At 38.4% G+C, this 16599-nt stretch overlaps 1 protein-coding gene across 4 annotated transcripts in view; it reads right to left on the bottom strand.

Annotated features, from left to right (window-relative positions):
- Positions 1-16599, bottom strand: part of LOC124300141 (A disintegrin and metalloproteinase with thrombospondin motifs 9-like) — a 180027-nt gene that overhangs the window by 30447 nt on the left and 132981 nt on the right. For all 4 annotated transcript variants that reach the window (XM_046753840.1, XM_046753842.1, XM_046753841.1 and 1 more), the window contains one exon: positions 10311-10497. In XM_046753840.1, coding sequence (XP_046609796.1) covers positions 10311-10497 — 187 coding nt within the window. The remainder of the gene's footprint in view (positions 1-10310; positions 10498-16599) is intronic.

The following is a 16599-nucleotide window of genomic DNA, read 5'->3' as shown; positions in this document are numbered from 1 at the left end:
TTATAAAAAAGTTACAACTTCGCTGTAGTAAATGGCCGTACAATGGTATCGTGATGGTGCAGAAAATAATCCGATTGAACATGCGTAATACGAATGAACCGCACGGCTATTTGCTTATCAATTTCCACACGAAAAACCCTATCCAAGCAGTCGTTTATTCCAAAAATATTATCCCCTGTGACGATAGGAAGTTGTTGGTGAAATTTCGAGAATTTTAGAGACTTTGTTTTCGAGTAACAAACACAAATTCAATATTTTTAATGTTTCAATACTCGAACCGAAGTTTTCTACAATTTCTGACATTTTGTCACGATCTTCTAATAACGAGTCACGGAATAAAGTGGTAAAAGTTTTTAGAAAAATGACAAACTAGATAACTGCATTGCCCGCAAGTTAATTCTTCCAATTTTTCCTTTTTTTTTTAATCTCAACACGACGGCAGCAAAATTTCACCGGCAATTCCAATTCGGCATTAAAATGATCGTTCCGCAAGTCTTAGACGAATGTATGCACTGCGCACAACGTCTCGACTTCGTCTTTCTCTTATTGTGGCAATTACCTCGAGTAGCGTGATTGTTGCAAAATCTAAAAATTATTCCCGCCGCGTATCTCTACCCTGTAATTAAGGCTCGTACTGTTTAGAACAGTATGACGAACCTGCAGCAGTTGCAATTTACACGGAGAATGTGCAATGACCATTTTTGTTCCAACGGTGCATGAATCTGCAGATTGTCTGACACTGATTGTGAGCGTAGCCTGCAGAAATTATCCGGCAAAGATTACATTGTGCAACGTTCAGGAATTTTCATATTGCGAGACCGGGTCGTTGCGCTGCAGGTGCGGATGGAAAATTGATCACGGCTTTACTTATCGGAGTTATTACACCACGGAAATATTGTGCATGATTCATGTTTGTATCGGATTCGATATTCGAAATCTTGAGAATTAACGATCAACGCTCGGAGTTTGGCGAACGTGAAAATTACTGCTCGTACTAACATGGCGTTAGCCACGCTGTAAAACTTTCAACCTACATATAGATAAAAGTTTAAGTCGTTGTAACAGAATTGTAGCGTTCATTTTATACAAACGACAAGGACTTACATGATCCAAAACACGAAAATTGAACTAAGGTTTAAATCGCATTACTATGACCATCTTTTTACGTCGTGACAATGATAAGAATACTTAATATCGGAATTGCCATTAAATTTCACGACAGCTTGTGTCTGTTTTTGATAAAATATTATAGGAATCCGCATGTTATAACGAGTCGATTTTATTTTCGTACAGTACTGATGGTTGTCTCGCGAGGAATGCATAAGAAGCATTGAAATTAAAATGACAAAGGCCACACCTTGAGGTGTAAGGCCCACACTTGTTGTCAAGCTCATTAAATTCTCAACTCTCCTCTCGGCGTGGGAGAAAAGCATGAATTTCTTGACACGTTGCTGTGCGCGGACGATTGACACGCATCAACAAATTAAGGATTGACTATGTAATGTAGCAAAAATTGTCGCAAAGTTGAAACCTGGAACGTTCCAAACTACAAACCTTTTTACTAAAATTTTCTCAACATCATTTCGATCTCATAGTAGAAGTGTCATTTTATTCGTGTTTACAGGCATTGGTGTAAGTAACATCGCTAGAGATTTTTCAAACGATTTCTTTTTTTTTTTTTTCGACACTATCCACGCAGCTGGTGCGACCAATTCATCCTTAATTAATTGACTATTTATTCTGAACACCTGAGTCATCACGGGAGAAGCATTAATTAAAAAACACCTCTGTCCATCGGAAAACTGACTCTGTTAAATTAAGCCGATAGATAGCGAGAAATAGTGTTTCCTGAGTGCTCGGATGACGAACGAAAAAACAAAAAACCTACAATGAATATCGAACACCAGAAACCTGTACTTATCACGATTAGGACTTACTTTATCGAATGAAAAGTGGCCCGCTCACAATAAATTCTATTTTTTATCCGTACCGTATATTTATACACAAGTATTTCAAGTTTCTTCAACCTCGGAATGCAGCCGGTTATATAGGTGAAGGTACTTAAGAATAGTCAAACCTTAAATTCTCCCTTACGTATTAATTGAATATTATCTTGATCGTACGCTATTCGACTGACACGTTTTTACTATAATGATAAATCAGAGTTACGATCTTGCGTAACATCATCGGCCGAATTCACAACTAATTATAACTATTTTTCAAACAGTTTTTTTAGTGATTAGCTGAAAAGCTGAGGGAATAATTGATCATCTGCGATTTGTGAAGTAAAAAGGCTACGAATAATTAAAATTAAAACTAGATAAATTTCTCGCTTTAAGTGTCAAAAATTTAGATAAGAATGAAAATATTCTGAAATTACTTATTTTCCACTCGGAAATCGTGATTTTCAATTTTTTTCTGTGTCAAGGATTTATTGTTTGGAATTAAATTCGACTCGAGAGTTTTCAGCCTTAGTCTCTGCAGTACGTTCGCTTCATAATTCTTCTCTTTTTTTTTTCATTCGATAATTTTTTGCTTCGATTGCTCCCGAAGCCTGTTCATAAATAACAGCGGTTCGAGATAATCTTCCTAATAAATTGAATTAATAACAAGGCAATAATAATTGTATCGGACCTTCAATTACTTACTATCTCGACTCGAGTGACGAATCGTGCAGTGACTAGCGACAGTTATACGAGGTTAATTATAAAATATACTTGGTGGTAATTCGCGTTCGTTTAAATCCAAGACCTCGGAAGATGATTGGAAGTTATGCGGACATTGTGCTGTGCGGCACACATACCATGTTATACCGTTCAAAAATTGAACCGGTTTCGTCACCGGGAACTCTAGCGCTTACGTTAAATTACACTGGTAATATTGCATAAAAGCATGTCACAATAGCAGCAGGTTTGATTTGAAATAATGTCATACGACGCGGTGCAATTTCAAATAAAGCCATATTTCCTGCAGATTCTGCATCATTTTCAATTGAACAGACTTTCGTCGCTGCTACGTCTGATTATGATTATCGTAAATGAGATAAGAAGAAAAAGGCGTCTTGTGTTATAGTTGAAATAGCGACAGATGATTGGAAATGTCGGATTTTCCAAGTGCAAAAGCAAACGAAAAGAAGATTCTGCTCGTGTTTACAGATAATCTAATTTCCGCAAGAAACAACATTTTTCGAATACCTGTTGGTGAAGATATTGCGATATTGGAGGTTTTCATTACCAACACGAGGTATCTTTTACAGTTTCTTCTAGGTATTGCTATCAATGTTTACATCAGCGCTACAAATCCATTCGAATCGATTCTTCCAACCAATCTTTGTTCTTGCAACGATTAAACGCGTAGGAAAGCATGTGTTACAAGAATTCTTGCTGTAAGTTGCAGGCACGTATCTGCTGTGTCTAACCCTAAGGCCCACCAGGGGCTTGTCTCGATGGTTGATCGATGCTGCAGTCATTTGTTCGAGCGATGTCTTCCATGGCCAGAAGGTACATCTGATGGTATCTCGATTATTGGTCTTCCTACTCCTATCTAAATTCGAAGATTACATCCGATAAGACGTACATGAGTATGTTAAAACTTTTCAAGGGAAGACCCACGTCTTCGGTGATCCGTTGTGCCACCCTGATGATTGCACCGATTAATGTCAAAGGCATGTTTTTGGGTACCGATAACGATGTTTCGTTTAAAAGCGACATTGTTTCCCCTTTTACTTGAAATACTTCTTTTTTACGTGAGAAGAAATCTTGGATACATGTAGGTCGAATAAGGAAACCTCAATTTTTGGGTCCCGAAGCTTCTTGTTGTAGATGTTTAAGCAAAATAAAGAAGTGTCCTGAGAAGTGCCCCCCAACATAAAGGCCAAAACGTCGTTACAAAAATTGAGGTTTCCTTAATCGACTTACATGTCCAAGATTTCTTTCCCACATAAATCATGAGGTCAAGATGATTGTTACACTTATTTTTTTTTAAATCACAGGAAAAAAAAAACCTAACGGAAGGATATCTCTGAAATAAAACTTTAAAAGACTGTTTTCGGAATACAAACTATTTCCATTCAAATAAAATGTCTTAGCCAAACGTTGCGGTCCGTCTGAAGTAGTAGCTCGCAAATTTCAAGGCCATTCGTCCATTTGGAACAGGTATTTCCGTTTTATCCACGCTACGAGCTTCTTTGATAGGAGAACTGCAGTGCGGAGAACGTAACTCGAGATGTTGATCAGAACGCTTCAAGGCTCTCCTCGGTTATAACCCGTGCCATTTTTTCCCCATTAAGAAGACTAGAGCCGCGATGGAAGCACGAGCACGCATCTCTACGTGGCACTACGCCTTTCTTCGTACGAAAGGGTGGAGAGGCAGTAAAATCGGATGAGTAATTGTTATCCGTAATGGCCGAGGCCACCCAGCTATACGCAGGTCAGGTGTACCGGCGCTGGGCGTTTTCATCGAATTCCGTTTGCCCGTTAAACGATATTTACGCTCCGTTACGGGGCATCAAGAACCCAGATTTTATCGCCACGGTTCATTCTCGACGAATATTTGAATCGTTGTACCCTAACAGTGTTCGTTATTAGTGGTGATAATCGTTGCCGCAGATACATGAGTGGAAGCTTTTCCAAACCTTTCGGAACAGCTTTACGAACGTCTGCAAATAAGATGAGCATTGGGTTTGATAAATTGTCCTTTGAAAACCTTCCGTTCTTTCTCAAAGCGTTCTATTCGATGTCGGGGATTGATAATGTCCTGGAAACTGCTGTAGTGAATTCAGTTTCAAGTTCGTTCGTAAAACTTTTCTTCACGACTGCCGTACCGTTCGAATAACCGCGCTCAAAACGGAGGATTGATTGTGAACGGAGAAGAGTCTTTAGGACGTGTTCGCTGTCAAAGGTGAATGGATATTCATATCCCCTGTCTGGAATCAGCTTTTTTCTCTCCCTCTCTCTCTTTTTCCGTTGGATTATGCAAGTCGACACTTACAAGCTACAGGTCGATGGCTCGTCTAGCGAAGCTAATTGTCAAACGGTATAATTATTAATGCTCGAGTAATGGCCTTTTGAATAATGGATTCGAACTTTATTGCACGATTTACAATCGACGATGATCGGCTTGGCAATCTTGCATTGCTTCATTGCAGAGTTCAAAACTTTTTTTGCAATTCTCGACCAAACTCAATTATCTCTCAATTCTACCGAACAACAATTGCAAATAGATATTTGCACTTAGATCGATATCTTTATTATAGATTCCATAAATTATTCGGCCTGGTCTTTATCAAGTTCACAATACAAATTCCATTTCACGGGAATTTATTACTTTAAATATTTAAAAGTGATAATGTTCGAGCCCGGTGAAACACGGAAAGTGGATAACGAGAGCTTCTGTTTTGTAAATTACAGGTAATAGCCAGTGAAATTGAACGTGCAACATTTTTTTTTCTTAAATAACTGACTGCTTTCACTTGCAACCTTGAATCTCGGCCACAATATCGTCAAGAATTTATTAGTACTTATACATTGAGTTGTATGGTGTTTAAGTTGAACACTTTTTTTTCACGAAGTTGAAATGAAAAAAAGAAGAAAATCTGTTTCAGCAACTTTGTAGAAAATAGTTTTCCGACAACACTGACTTATCGTAGAATAAAATCGAACTGATATCCTGGGTTTTGAACAAGTTTGAAGCGACGAAAAACGTAGCACAGATGTATGAGATCTTTATTTCAGATTCCAGTGATTTTTGTATCTTTCTTTTCCATATTACAGAGATCTTCGCAGCTAGAAAATATAGTAATTTGACAAGTATTCAATGTACAAAAATCTCGTGACAAAATTGATGAAACGTGTCGATTTGCAACTTCCTTGAAACGAGCGATGGACAGAAAAGAGCCGAAAGACTCTCGGTGAAGAGATGCGACGTATTTCGCCGGCGGCTTCATCGGCGACGCCGGAAAGCAGACCGCGTGGCGCGCTCTTCGATCTTCGTGACGATAAGATAACCAGAAAGGTACAGAGGAAGGTACAGGCAGGCAGTCAGGCAAGCAGGCAGGCAGGTGCCCATGCCCGTCTAATATTCGACACGAAAAAGAAAGAGATCGCCGATCGAGAAGTCGCGATCGATCGTGTGATTGATGGTACGATATGTAAATATCTTCACGCCGTGTCTTTGGCTTTGAGATACAAGATAAAACCCCGAACCTAGTGGGCCATTGGTTTCTTACTTTTTGGTCGAGAGCCCAGAGTTCCGCCTAGATGAATCTCGGTCCCGCATCTCGGTCCGAATTTAGTCGAATTACTTTATCAAAGCCCAGGCGTCAAATCGCTGGCAAGTATTGTCAAGTCACGTCGGGTCATTTCAAAACGCGTCCGAAAGATATTCACACAAATGATTTCGTTGCGTCCAACGAAGAGCGATATTCTTTTGCGTATACGGTACTGAGAAATAATTAAATACAGCGTGTTTCCGAGTAAACGCCGCTGTGTGTTGGGTTGCCAACCACAGAGGCGCACAAATATCGGTAAAACAGACCTTCTGAGTTATCGACAATTGGCGCGTTTAAAGTCCTCTTGAGTGAGCTGGAACCGGCGGTCTTGCCAGTTGTGTGCAGAACTCTCGCGAGAATTTTGAACGCCCTAACTATCGATAACTCGGTACGTCTGACTTAACGATATTTGTGCACCTCAATCGTAGGCAACCCAACATACCGCAGCGTTTACTCGGAAACAGCTTGCATATTTGAAAACGGACAAACAAACAACCGAACGATATGAGCCGTTCAAAATAGAGGTGGATCGATTCTACAGAAATCAGTTCTACAGCGAAAATTTTCTACAGAATATGTTGTACAGAATGGTTTCGGGTTAGAACATTTCCCTACAGAGTGGAATTCGAGATTCGCATAAGAAATAAACCTGCATGAATTATTCTACCGGAGAATCGTTCTACGTAATATTTTTCGACAGAAAAGAATTTCGAGATTAGCATAAAAGATAATATTCTGTATGAATTATTCTATAGGAGAATTCTTTTACAGAATATTTCTCTATAGAAAAGTTTTATAGTTTCACACACCCAACACAAATTCAACGCAAATAATTGAAACTAAATTAAATTAAATCAAAATTTACGAAACTGACGATTAAATAATGATTTTGAGACGATTCGATGATTGCTCCGATTTTCATTGTGTCAAACACAATCTTTAGAAAAATATTCTGTAGAATAATTCAAACTGAATATTATTTTTCATGCTAATCTCGAATTCCGTACAGTAGAAAAATCTTCTGTAGAACAATTCTCCGGTAAAATAATTCATGCAGATTTATTTCTGATGTAAATCTCGAATATCTTTCTGTAGGAAAACAATCTGTAGAACATTAGCTCTATAGAACTGATTTCTGTACAATCGAACCCCATTCGTAGAGATATGAGAGTCGGATCAAAAACACCAGAGTTTAATCATCTTGAATATTCAAGTAATAGTAAATTTTTTTAAATCGGTGATATTCCAGCTTGTATTATTCGATTTGGATCGGATTGATTTCCATCATACAGTAAGGATATTATTTCATCCGCGTTCGCCGTTATTGGCGTAAATAACGTTGCGAAGGATTTTTTGAACGCTAATTTTTTTCTCTTTTCCCAGCTTTCGAATTAGACGGTGGGGTCTGTTCATCCTTAATTGTTAAATACCTAAACTCACGTTACACAATCAGATGCGTAGCTGATTGCGCAGTGTCAGCTGGTATCTCTCTCTCGAAAAGGTGGTACGAGTGCACAAACTGTTCATCCATCACCTCGCCACAACCACAATTCACAGTTTCACGAACCAGAGATTATTGATTAACGTTGCTGAGTCAGGAAGCTGCCGGGTATGATCAGACGTAAAATATTCGAGGGATCAATCTCGAGCGTTAAGTCGAGTGATCGGCGTTAAATCGACTTGTCGGCGAGACTCAATACATCCTCAAGTAAATTCGAACCTCTACGTGTACCGAAGATCATCCCGAAGGTCGTCATCCGTCAGTTTAGGCACCTGTACCACTCGGATCACGTAAGCATTAGGTACACTAATAATTGTGTGGGTAGCAAGACATGCAGCGAAGCCGTAACGCAAAGATCAAAGATAATTGATCCCATGGGCTCGTTGAACAGGAGAACTTACCCGCACCGTTTCTTCCTTGTACATATTTGCACAACGTAACCGTGCATAAGTTCAAGGCTCGGTTTTCAGAACAAATAACTTACACGCGTGAATCGTTATAAGCACAATTTAATTTGGGACAAAATCGTTCCGCCTTTGGATTTATTGAATTTTTACCAACTGGTTCTGACTATCTTTGTACACTTGTAACAAGAGCGTATTATAAAGTTATCAATGTATCGATTGGGACGATTTTCGCACAATTTTAAACGAGGTGAAAATTATTCAAATAATGAATCTTTAATAATGAAACACGTACCGTTTAATTCGGCGCATTGCGTTAAACGGCCAATGCTACTCGATACTCGTTACGGCAAGTTGATTTGTTCATACGTATATGTAAGAATATAGCGTGTTAAACCTGTAAACGATGACTGCAATTTTATAATTCAAGACGCCAAGCGGTCTAGGCTCTAGGGATTCGTTCAGCCGCCGGCCAAACACCTGGAGACTGTCTGTCTATGATATTCGAAATGAGAATAATTATTCGGCGTGGGCGATGGATGACCGCCGGATAAGATCATCACCGCGGGCGCCGAAACGGTGAAAAGAAAACAAACGTTTTAATTACTCCTAAAGAAAAGATCCTCGAATAATAAATCATGTTACGCGCGTGTACGTTTTTCGATCGACTAAGGCATTGGTCATATTTCACAACTTATAATCAAATCAGCCATTCAATATGGTTTTGAAAATTCCCTGAATTTTTCCTGTTTGATTGACTTCTCGCTTGTTGGTGGTTTTTTTTTTTGTTTTTTTTTTCAATGAAATCGAATAGTTCACCGTTGAAAAACAGAACTTTTGATGAATCTTATCATACGAAATAGTCGCATGTAGAGTGTTTATCAAAATGGTTTGAAATCTAGTAAATTCGTGAAACTTTACTCAACGATGGTTTACTTTCAACGGGATACTATTTTTTTTTAAATTCGCTGAAAGACTTTTTTTCGTCATATTGGTATTGTTGGATAATATTTAACGTTACAGAATTACACCGACATTGGCTATGATTAAAAATAACAATATTGAATTGACTACTGAAGAAAAAGAATTTGTAGAAAAATAGTCTTCTGAGTAAGATGAGCCAGCGTAGAATGTGTAATGAAAAGAACTATTTATCGTTTTAAAGCAATTTGAAATAAAGCATCGATGTGTCTAAGCTTTCGTTTTTAATTCCAGTACTTTCTGACTTGATTTTTTTTTTTAATCTTCGTAGCTTATCCATGCAATAATTAATTTGATTAATAATCAATGTACGATTATCTCGTATTAAAATCGATAAAAAGTGCAGATATTGTCCACATCAATCTCCTCAACTTCTAGTAAATACGAAACTTAGGTCTTAAGTATATCACATTCACATTGTTATTACCATATTTATTATCGTCTTTGCAAATGATTATTGATAACTAAGCGAGTTCAGGAAGAAATATAAATTTTGAAAAAAGAAAAAACATTGGAACGCGCCTAGCGACACCATATTTCATGAAAGTCCGTGGCACTTTCGTGGTTTCCAAGTTTCTCAACCCAGTGGCCATCCCGCCAATGTAAAAGATTCTAACTCGTTGAATTGGTAAAAATAAACGTCAGAAATTGAAAAATTGTACGACTCAAGTTTATGAAATCAATTTTTGTTCACACCGCCAAACTTCGTGTTACATACCTGTACAGAGTGAATTCCTAACGACTGCACGTTCCGTCATCGACTAAAATTTAACGTTTGCCAAGGCAATCAACCGTCGTAAACTTAAACGATAGTTCCCCCGATGTACATAACCTAAAAAATTTAAAAACCCATCGATGGCGGTCGAGCTCAATTCAGAGCTGTCCGAAAATTTTTGAGGTTAGAGACAGCCGCGCTCGGATTTGAGCGCGTGCGCGTTGAATTTCAGCAGACGACGGACCGTGCAGTCGTTAGGAATTCACCCTGTATACAATGTAGGTATGTCACATCAGAGTATACGTTTGTATCGTCAAAAGGAACAGTGTGTAAGAGCTGACCATATAGAGAGAAAAACGGGGTATGCGAGATTGATAAATATTTATAAACCCGATCGGGTTGACGTGTACAAAATGAGCCGCAGAGAGAGATCCGACTTACCAATGAGGACACAATCGTTCTCTCCTGCCCTGTCGTCCGGTAGATTTACGCTGTTAGAATTGGAGCGCGTTGCAGAAGCGAGGTAGATCTGATGGAGGACAGGTTTGTCCGTCAATCCTCGTCCAGCCGTCTGACGATCCGCCGGCTCGATGAGGTAACTTCCGGTCGATGTGCGGATGTGCCCGCTCTGAAAGTTTTCGGAAAAAAGAAGAACCAATGTTATTAGAAATTATTGTAAGATGTCCCGCGATGGTGTCGTTCAAACTTCAGCCACCAGAAACGTTTCACGCCTCTTGACAGAAAAAAAAAAAAAAAAACATTCTACAATGTATCGAATGGTAATGAATACGCCGTTCTCGAACAGGCAAATTATACTGTTACCTGGGTTTCGTGTCGCGAGTTGCCATTGAGGATGCCGGTAAAGGAAATCCAAATTATAATGCTTTTTGCTCACGGCGAAATCGCGTTCAAGACCTATCAATATTGATCGGTAATAACGACTAATGAAACTTTTAACGATAACTCTTGTTAATTTTTCATTATCCTTTTCAAGTCTAAATTTAGCGGATTTTACTATGAAATTATTTGCGATTTATAGACATTGGGGGGGGGGGAGTCATTTTTGTGCCTACAGCTAAGCCTTTCATCATTTTCTCTTTTCAAGTCTAACGGAAACCATTATTTCCATTCTGATAAGATCGCGTGGCAAAGGGATGCGAGTATTAGATATTATCTATTTACGAAATGGTATTTTATTGATGTTGCGACTGTATCGCCGACCTTTAGAATTTATGTGGGCACGTGCAGGAGAACCGAGGCTAGTGGTAGTGGTAGTAGAAGTCTATGATACTGAACCTCCGTACATAGATTATTTTGTTTCAGATCACGAAGTCGAAGTTAAGAATAGCTGATCGTTACGGTAAAGTTGTTTCGGTCTGTTCAATCATCTTACATAATAAATCATAGTATTATATTAAGCCATTATTCTCTTCCGGTATAAACGATGGCGCTAAATTTACCCAGAAATAAAATTTCCTCCTACTCGTATTCCCCGATATTAACGACTAACAAACTTCACCCGTTGTTGTTATCGCTGATATTGCATTTTTTTTTTTTTTTATTAATAAGATGAATTTTTATAAGGTATGAATTAGATTTTGCATATAGTTGCGATTCAAGTTTTACTGAAAATCAATGTCAGAATTGAGTGATCCAATTCACAGACTTGGTGATCCTGCGAAGTCATCACAGGTTGCAAATAATACGTGAAACGTGACTTCGTGTTGAAACGGAGTTTCTTTTAGTAAGGTTCCTGGTATTGGAAGGTTGACATACGCGAATCGAAATTATCAAATTTAAATTTAAAGAAACGTGTGTGTATGGAACGTACAGTCGGATTAAAAATATTTCGAAACAAAAAATAACGAATCAATTGCCCAAAACAATAAACTGAAGTTTATCAAGGTCAATATGATGTGAAAAAGTCACTTTCAAGGGATCACAAGTCACGTTGTCTTGTTATATTTTCATTAAAAAATTCATATCATTTGTCCGAATTCAATTGAAAATAGCTCATTCTACTTATAAATCAAATCCTTGTACTGACCACCTTGTTTTTTCTTTGCTTCATTAGTAGGCAAAAAAAAAAAAAAAAAACGACATGTGAAATCCTTATAATTTATCAATAATAAACTTATAACGATCCAGCAATAAGCATGTTAATTTTGTATCAAAATCCAACTGAAATGAATTCTGGAAAATTCATTAAGTTTATAAATAGAATGATGTAATAAATGAGATTATGGCGGTTGAAATTTAGTGTTTTTAAATTGTTTCCTGTACTACAGAGACACTTTTTGTTAGACGTAACTTGTAGATTAGTTTCAGTAACACTTTGTAAGCATATCTTTTATCCCGTTTCAGTTTCAAGACTATTTTAACCCGACTGTACACGTCCCATGCATCCTTAACTTCTAGCATCGTACAATGGAAGAAATTAAGAGACAGTGGATTATAATCGTGGATAATTTATGATTTTCCCGAGTCATGGTGTTCAACCCCGACTTAACTTATGTAAGTAGATTCATAGGAGAAAAGCTTTTGTGCATGGAATATGACGCGAATGCGTTTTGATTTATGTATCTCGGGTTGTTTGACTCGCTTCACATTCGCACTGCACAGGGATTCGACTATCTCCGTTACGTGCCGTTGTTTTTCACTCGTTTTTGTTGCATTCCACGCGGTAATTTACACGTTTATGAGTTGAACGGAGCGTTTCACTTTGACCCAATCTTTGCCTAAATCACGTCACATTTGGTCGAAAAGTGTAGGTACATATTTTTTTTGTATGAAAAAAAATCGAAAATAAGCACCGAAAAATTTCGTTGGACTTCTTTGAAGTTTATATTTTATTATATCAAACAGAGACGATATTCTCGTTTCGAGAATCTTTTAATTTTCGTTTTCACTCCTCTCAGTGAATTTGGAGAGTTTGCCAAAATTGATAGCGAACAAAGCGTGAAAGAGATGCAAGGAAACCGCGTATCGCATCACATGGGATTAATAATCACGTGAATTTGCGGGAAATAAATTGTCGCGATGTAGTCGAAACAGTAAATTTTTTGAATAGCAAAATATCTTGGTTAATTATATTCAATCGGCGGCAGGTGTTTGTATACGATATCGTATAGAGGATTTGAAATAACCTCGAATTAGTTAATGGCTTTTCGGTTATTTATACACTTACATAAATTCCGGCTGTGCGATGTTTCTTTCGCGGTGTGGCAGCGTCGTTGTACATCTAACAGATGTCCCTAAAGTTCGTGACGTATGTCACACTGGTTCGAATTCTGTTAATTTCGTTGACATTGCGAGTGGAAGAGTTTTGCTTTCAATTTTTCTTCTTTTCAACGTGTTATTTTTTCAGTTAGGCCAGAACAAAGTGACGATTGGTAGATTCGTTCTTTCTCATTTTCTCCGAAAAAAAAAAACAGCATCGAAATTATACCAAAATTTTCCAACAATTTTTTGTCAAGAGAATATCCTGACGATTTGACAAGTCCTGTAATGTATAGGATTAGAAAAGTGTCTCTCAGTTAGTTCATGTTTCCGATTTTTCAAGTTCCAACGGAAACGAGAATTTCTTCAAAAGACGCACACCCAGCAATCTATCAACGGTTAACTTATCTTTTTTAAAGCACTTAACTTGGGCGACCAAGCGTTTTGTGTAATTAATACGAGGGATTAGAATGAGTTATTTTTGTGCCCCGAGTGGCCTGCGGCAGCTGTTTTGTAGCCCGGAACTCGGTATCGTTTGATTCTGGGCAAGGCTTTTGAAAAGCAGCGTCAATACTTTTTTATCAATACTTTTTTTTTTATTTTTTTTTTTTAGCTTGCCTGACGATAAACCGATTTGTTTTCTCGTACTCTGTACCGTGGTTTGATTGTTTTCATTTGTTTATTTTTCCAAAATCTCGAGCTGGAAAATTTGAGGTTCTATTGTACAAGAAATCGAATATTATGTTTATCGCCGGGTGAATAAAAAGTTTCTTTAATTGTTTGTAAAATTTCTCGCAACGCTTCGATGACAATTTTTACTTTTTCTGCACAACGAAAATGAAAAGTCAATAAAAAAAAAATGGGTATTTCGAGTCGTGAAATTTACTTCCAGAAATCGTACGATGTGATATCGGAACGTGTGTTTGTGCAAAAAGAGACGCAATATTTTCATGCCGCAAGTAAAGGAGAGCCTCGTTAACCACGTTCGCGTAAGCGAGCCTGGAGTAATTGAGACGTTCAGCGTTTATTCGCGTTTTCGCAGATGACCGATGTGCTGCTGCAGAACCCTTCACAACCGCATCAAGTACAAAGAGTTTACTTGAGGCTTACCAAGAATTCTCTATCGGCACGTGTGCAGCGCGGAACGTTTTTCATCCGTCGAGTTCTAGATCGCTGCCATTAATTAGGCGTTTCGAGAAGATTTTTAAACCCCTGCAATCTTGCATCATACTCCGAAATTGGTTTTCGATTCGATTTTCTTTTGACCCTAAAATCTAGTCTAGTTGCACGTTTATACCGAGAAAAAACGGTGAAACTTAGCACAATGAGCGTCCGAATGCGCGTGCGTGAACTTTGTCGGATTTTCACGCAGGCTGGCCAACTGAAACTTCAGCTGTTAAACGCAGCTTACGGAGGTTATGTAAGCGATACGGATGTTCTTAGATCCCGCAGATCTGATACAGATCATCTAGTGAATCGGGAAAGCTTGGTAAACTTTTGTTTTCAACCGACCGATGACTGATAACTGGTACGAGTCATCGAAACAACGCAATTTCGATCGGCTACTTGACTCGAGAGAATTTGGCGTCTCATACTTCGTTTCGACTAAGTTGGCTCCCCTGTCTTGCGGAAAAAATTTTGCCGCGTCACCATCTCACCGACCAATAGAGTCCAATTATTCTGCGCGTGCGCAGTCGGTAATTCAGTCTGCTAATTGTAACTTTCACCTTATTCCTCTCGATATCTAGACCAGCGATTTTCACTGGCATGGCAACACCACGTGGATCGTATACATGCGCAACGGCCGAATTTAGCTACACATTTCGTGTGTGATCGAAAAGCTCCGGTTCTCTCAGTTGGACAGTTGTCCTTCACTTTGAAGTCGTCGAGAAATCAAGACTGGCCACATTTTCAACGATCACAGGCATCGGTCTCTGCAGTGACCAGATGGCTGGTTGAATACACATTGATTTCTAAAGCAGGAAGCTTGCTCACAGTTTACATATACAGTAATTGACCGTCGGCGTTGGCAGCAGCCGTACGAGTCCATCTTTGTTAGGCTTATTGTTAGGTTCGGCTGTGCACGCTTTGCATTCGGATCTCTTACGCTTGAGGCTAATCGGAGGGTTCTGTGTTCAAGCATTGTCAAAAATTTGGAAAAATTGATAACCGAACACGCGTGTGAATCGGGGAAGTTAATAGATGACTTCCTACACGATGCTTGAACTTTGTAAGATTTTATATTTCTGGGAAACTGAGGTCACGCATGCCGCAATATTGTATCGTGCCATTTGAAGCGTTGCGACAATTCAACGGAATTTGAATTGTTGTAAACATGGGAAAATTAGGACATCCCCGTGTATTTTATTTCCAAATTATAAAGTTTTCGAATATCCGCGAATATTCTTGTAACCTCATTAAATCTCTACAGAAAACACCATGAAACCCCCATAAAAACCCAATTAAAATTACCGCCACTCCGTAAAATTCTCATGGAAAATCGTATGATGATTTTTAAAGCTCTGTACGATTTCAATGACAAACCTGATGAAAATTGTTGTACGTAATTCCGTGGCATACTCATGAAATCTCCATGTTTCTCCAAATTTCTATAAAACTCGTCACAAAAATTAGTGAAACTGTAGGGAAATTGCCGAATCGCGATGGGATTCCTTCGCGGAGATCGTCGTAAAAATGCTTGGAATTTTACGAAAATGCCTGAAACTTGAGATTGCATCTGGAGTTGATCACCGGGCACAATGGCCCGACATTCCCCAAGTCCGCATTCATATAAAAGTTAAAACTCTGAATGCGCGTCGGAGGAATGTGGCGCGCAGGTTTTGTCCGCTATAAAGAAAAACGGAAAAAGAATAAAGAGAAAATGTAAAAAATTTCTCGCCAGTATATAAGTGTTTGTAATAAAACAGTAGTTCTCGGTAATTGCTGACGTCGCTTTAAGCTTATCGTTTCGGTACGTTGACAGGTAAACGACAGGCTTGTCATTTTCGTCGGGGCGCTTGTAGCGTCGCGTTATGGGCAATAAAAACAACGTTGGAAGAAATACAAAAATGAGAGGCTTGTCTAAAGAGTTTCTTCCACAGAGGCGCTGTGTTATACGCACGGTCTACACTTGAGATTTTTATTTTTTTCGATTTCTTTGCCTTCAAACCGCGCGGATATGTACCAAGCCCAAACTGCTTTCTATTTTTACTTTTAGTCTCGTGCCGTAATTTTTGCACTGAAGTTAATTTATCGTTAACCGTCAAAGAGGCTCGAGTTTAATCTATTCGATACGATTATAATTTAACGAAACACGAATAATCGATTTAGAAATTGGAAAGAAATAAATAAGTAAAACATCTCCTGTACGCTACACTTGAATAAAATTGTATATCTACGATAAAACCTGCTTTTTTTCTACAGATTCATCACGCATTTAAAAAACAACGCAAAGTCTACTTTTGCCGCGAAATTTGATCCGGAAATGTTTGGGTTACAAATCGACGAAAAT

The sequence above is a fragment of the Neodiprion virginianus genome, chromosome 3, assembly GCF_021901495.1.
Source record: "Neodiprion virginianus isolate iyNeoVirg1 chromosome 3, iyNeoVirg1.1, whole genome shotgun sequence".
In the NCBI taxonomy this organism is placed as follows: Eukaryota; Metazoa; Arthropoda; class Insecta; order Hymenoptera; family Diprionidae; genus Neodiprion; species Neodiprion virginianus.
The sequence above is the reverse complement of the archived record's forward strand: the minus strand, read 5'-3'. Positions and strand labels throughout refer to the sequence as shown.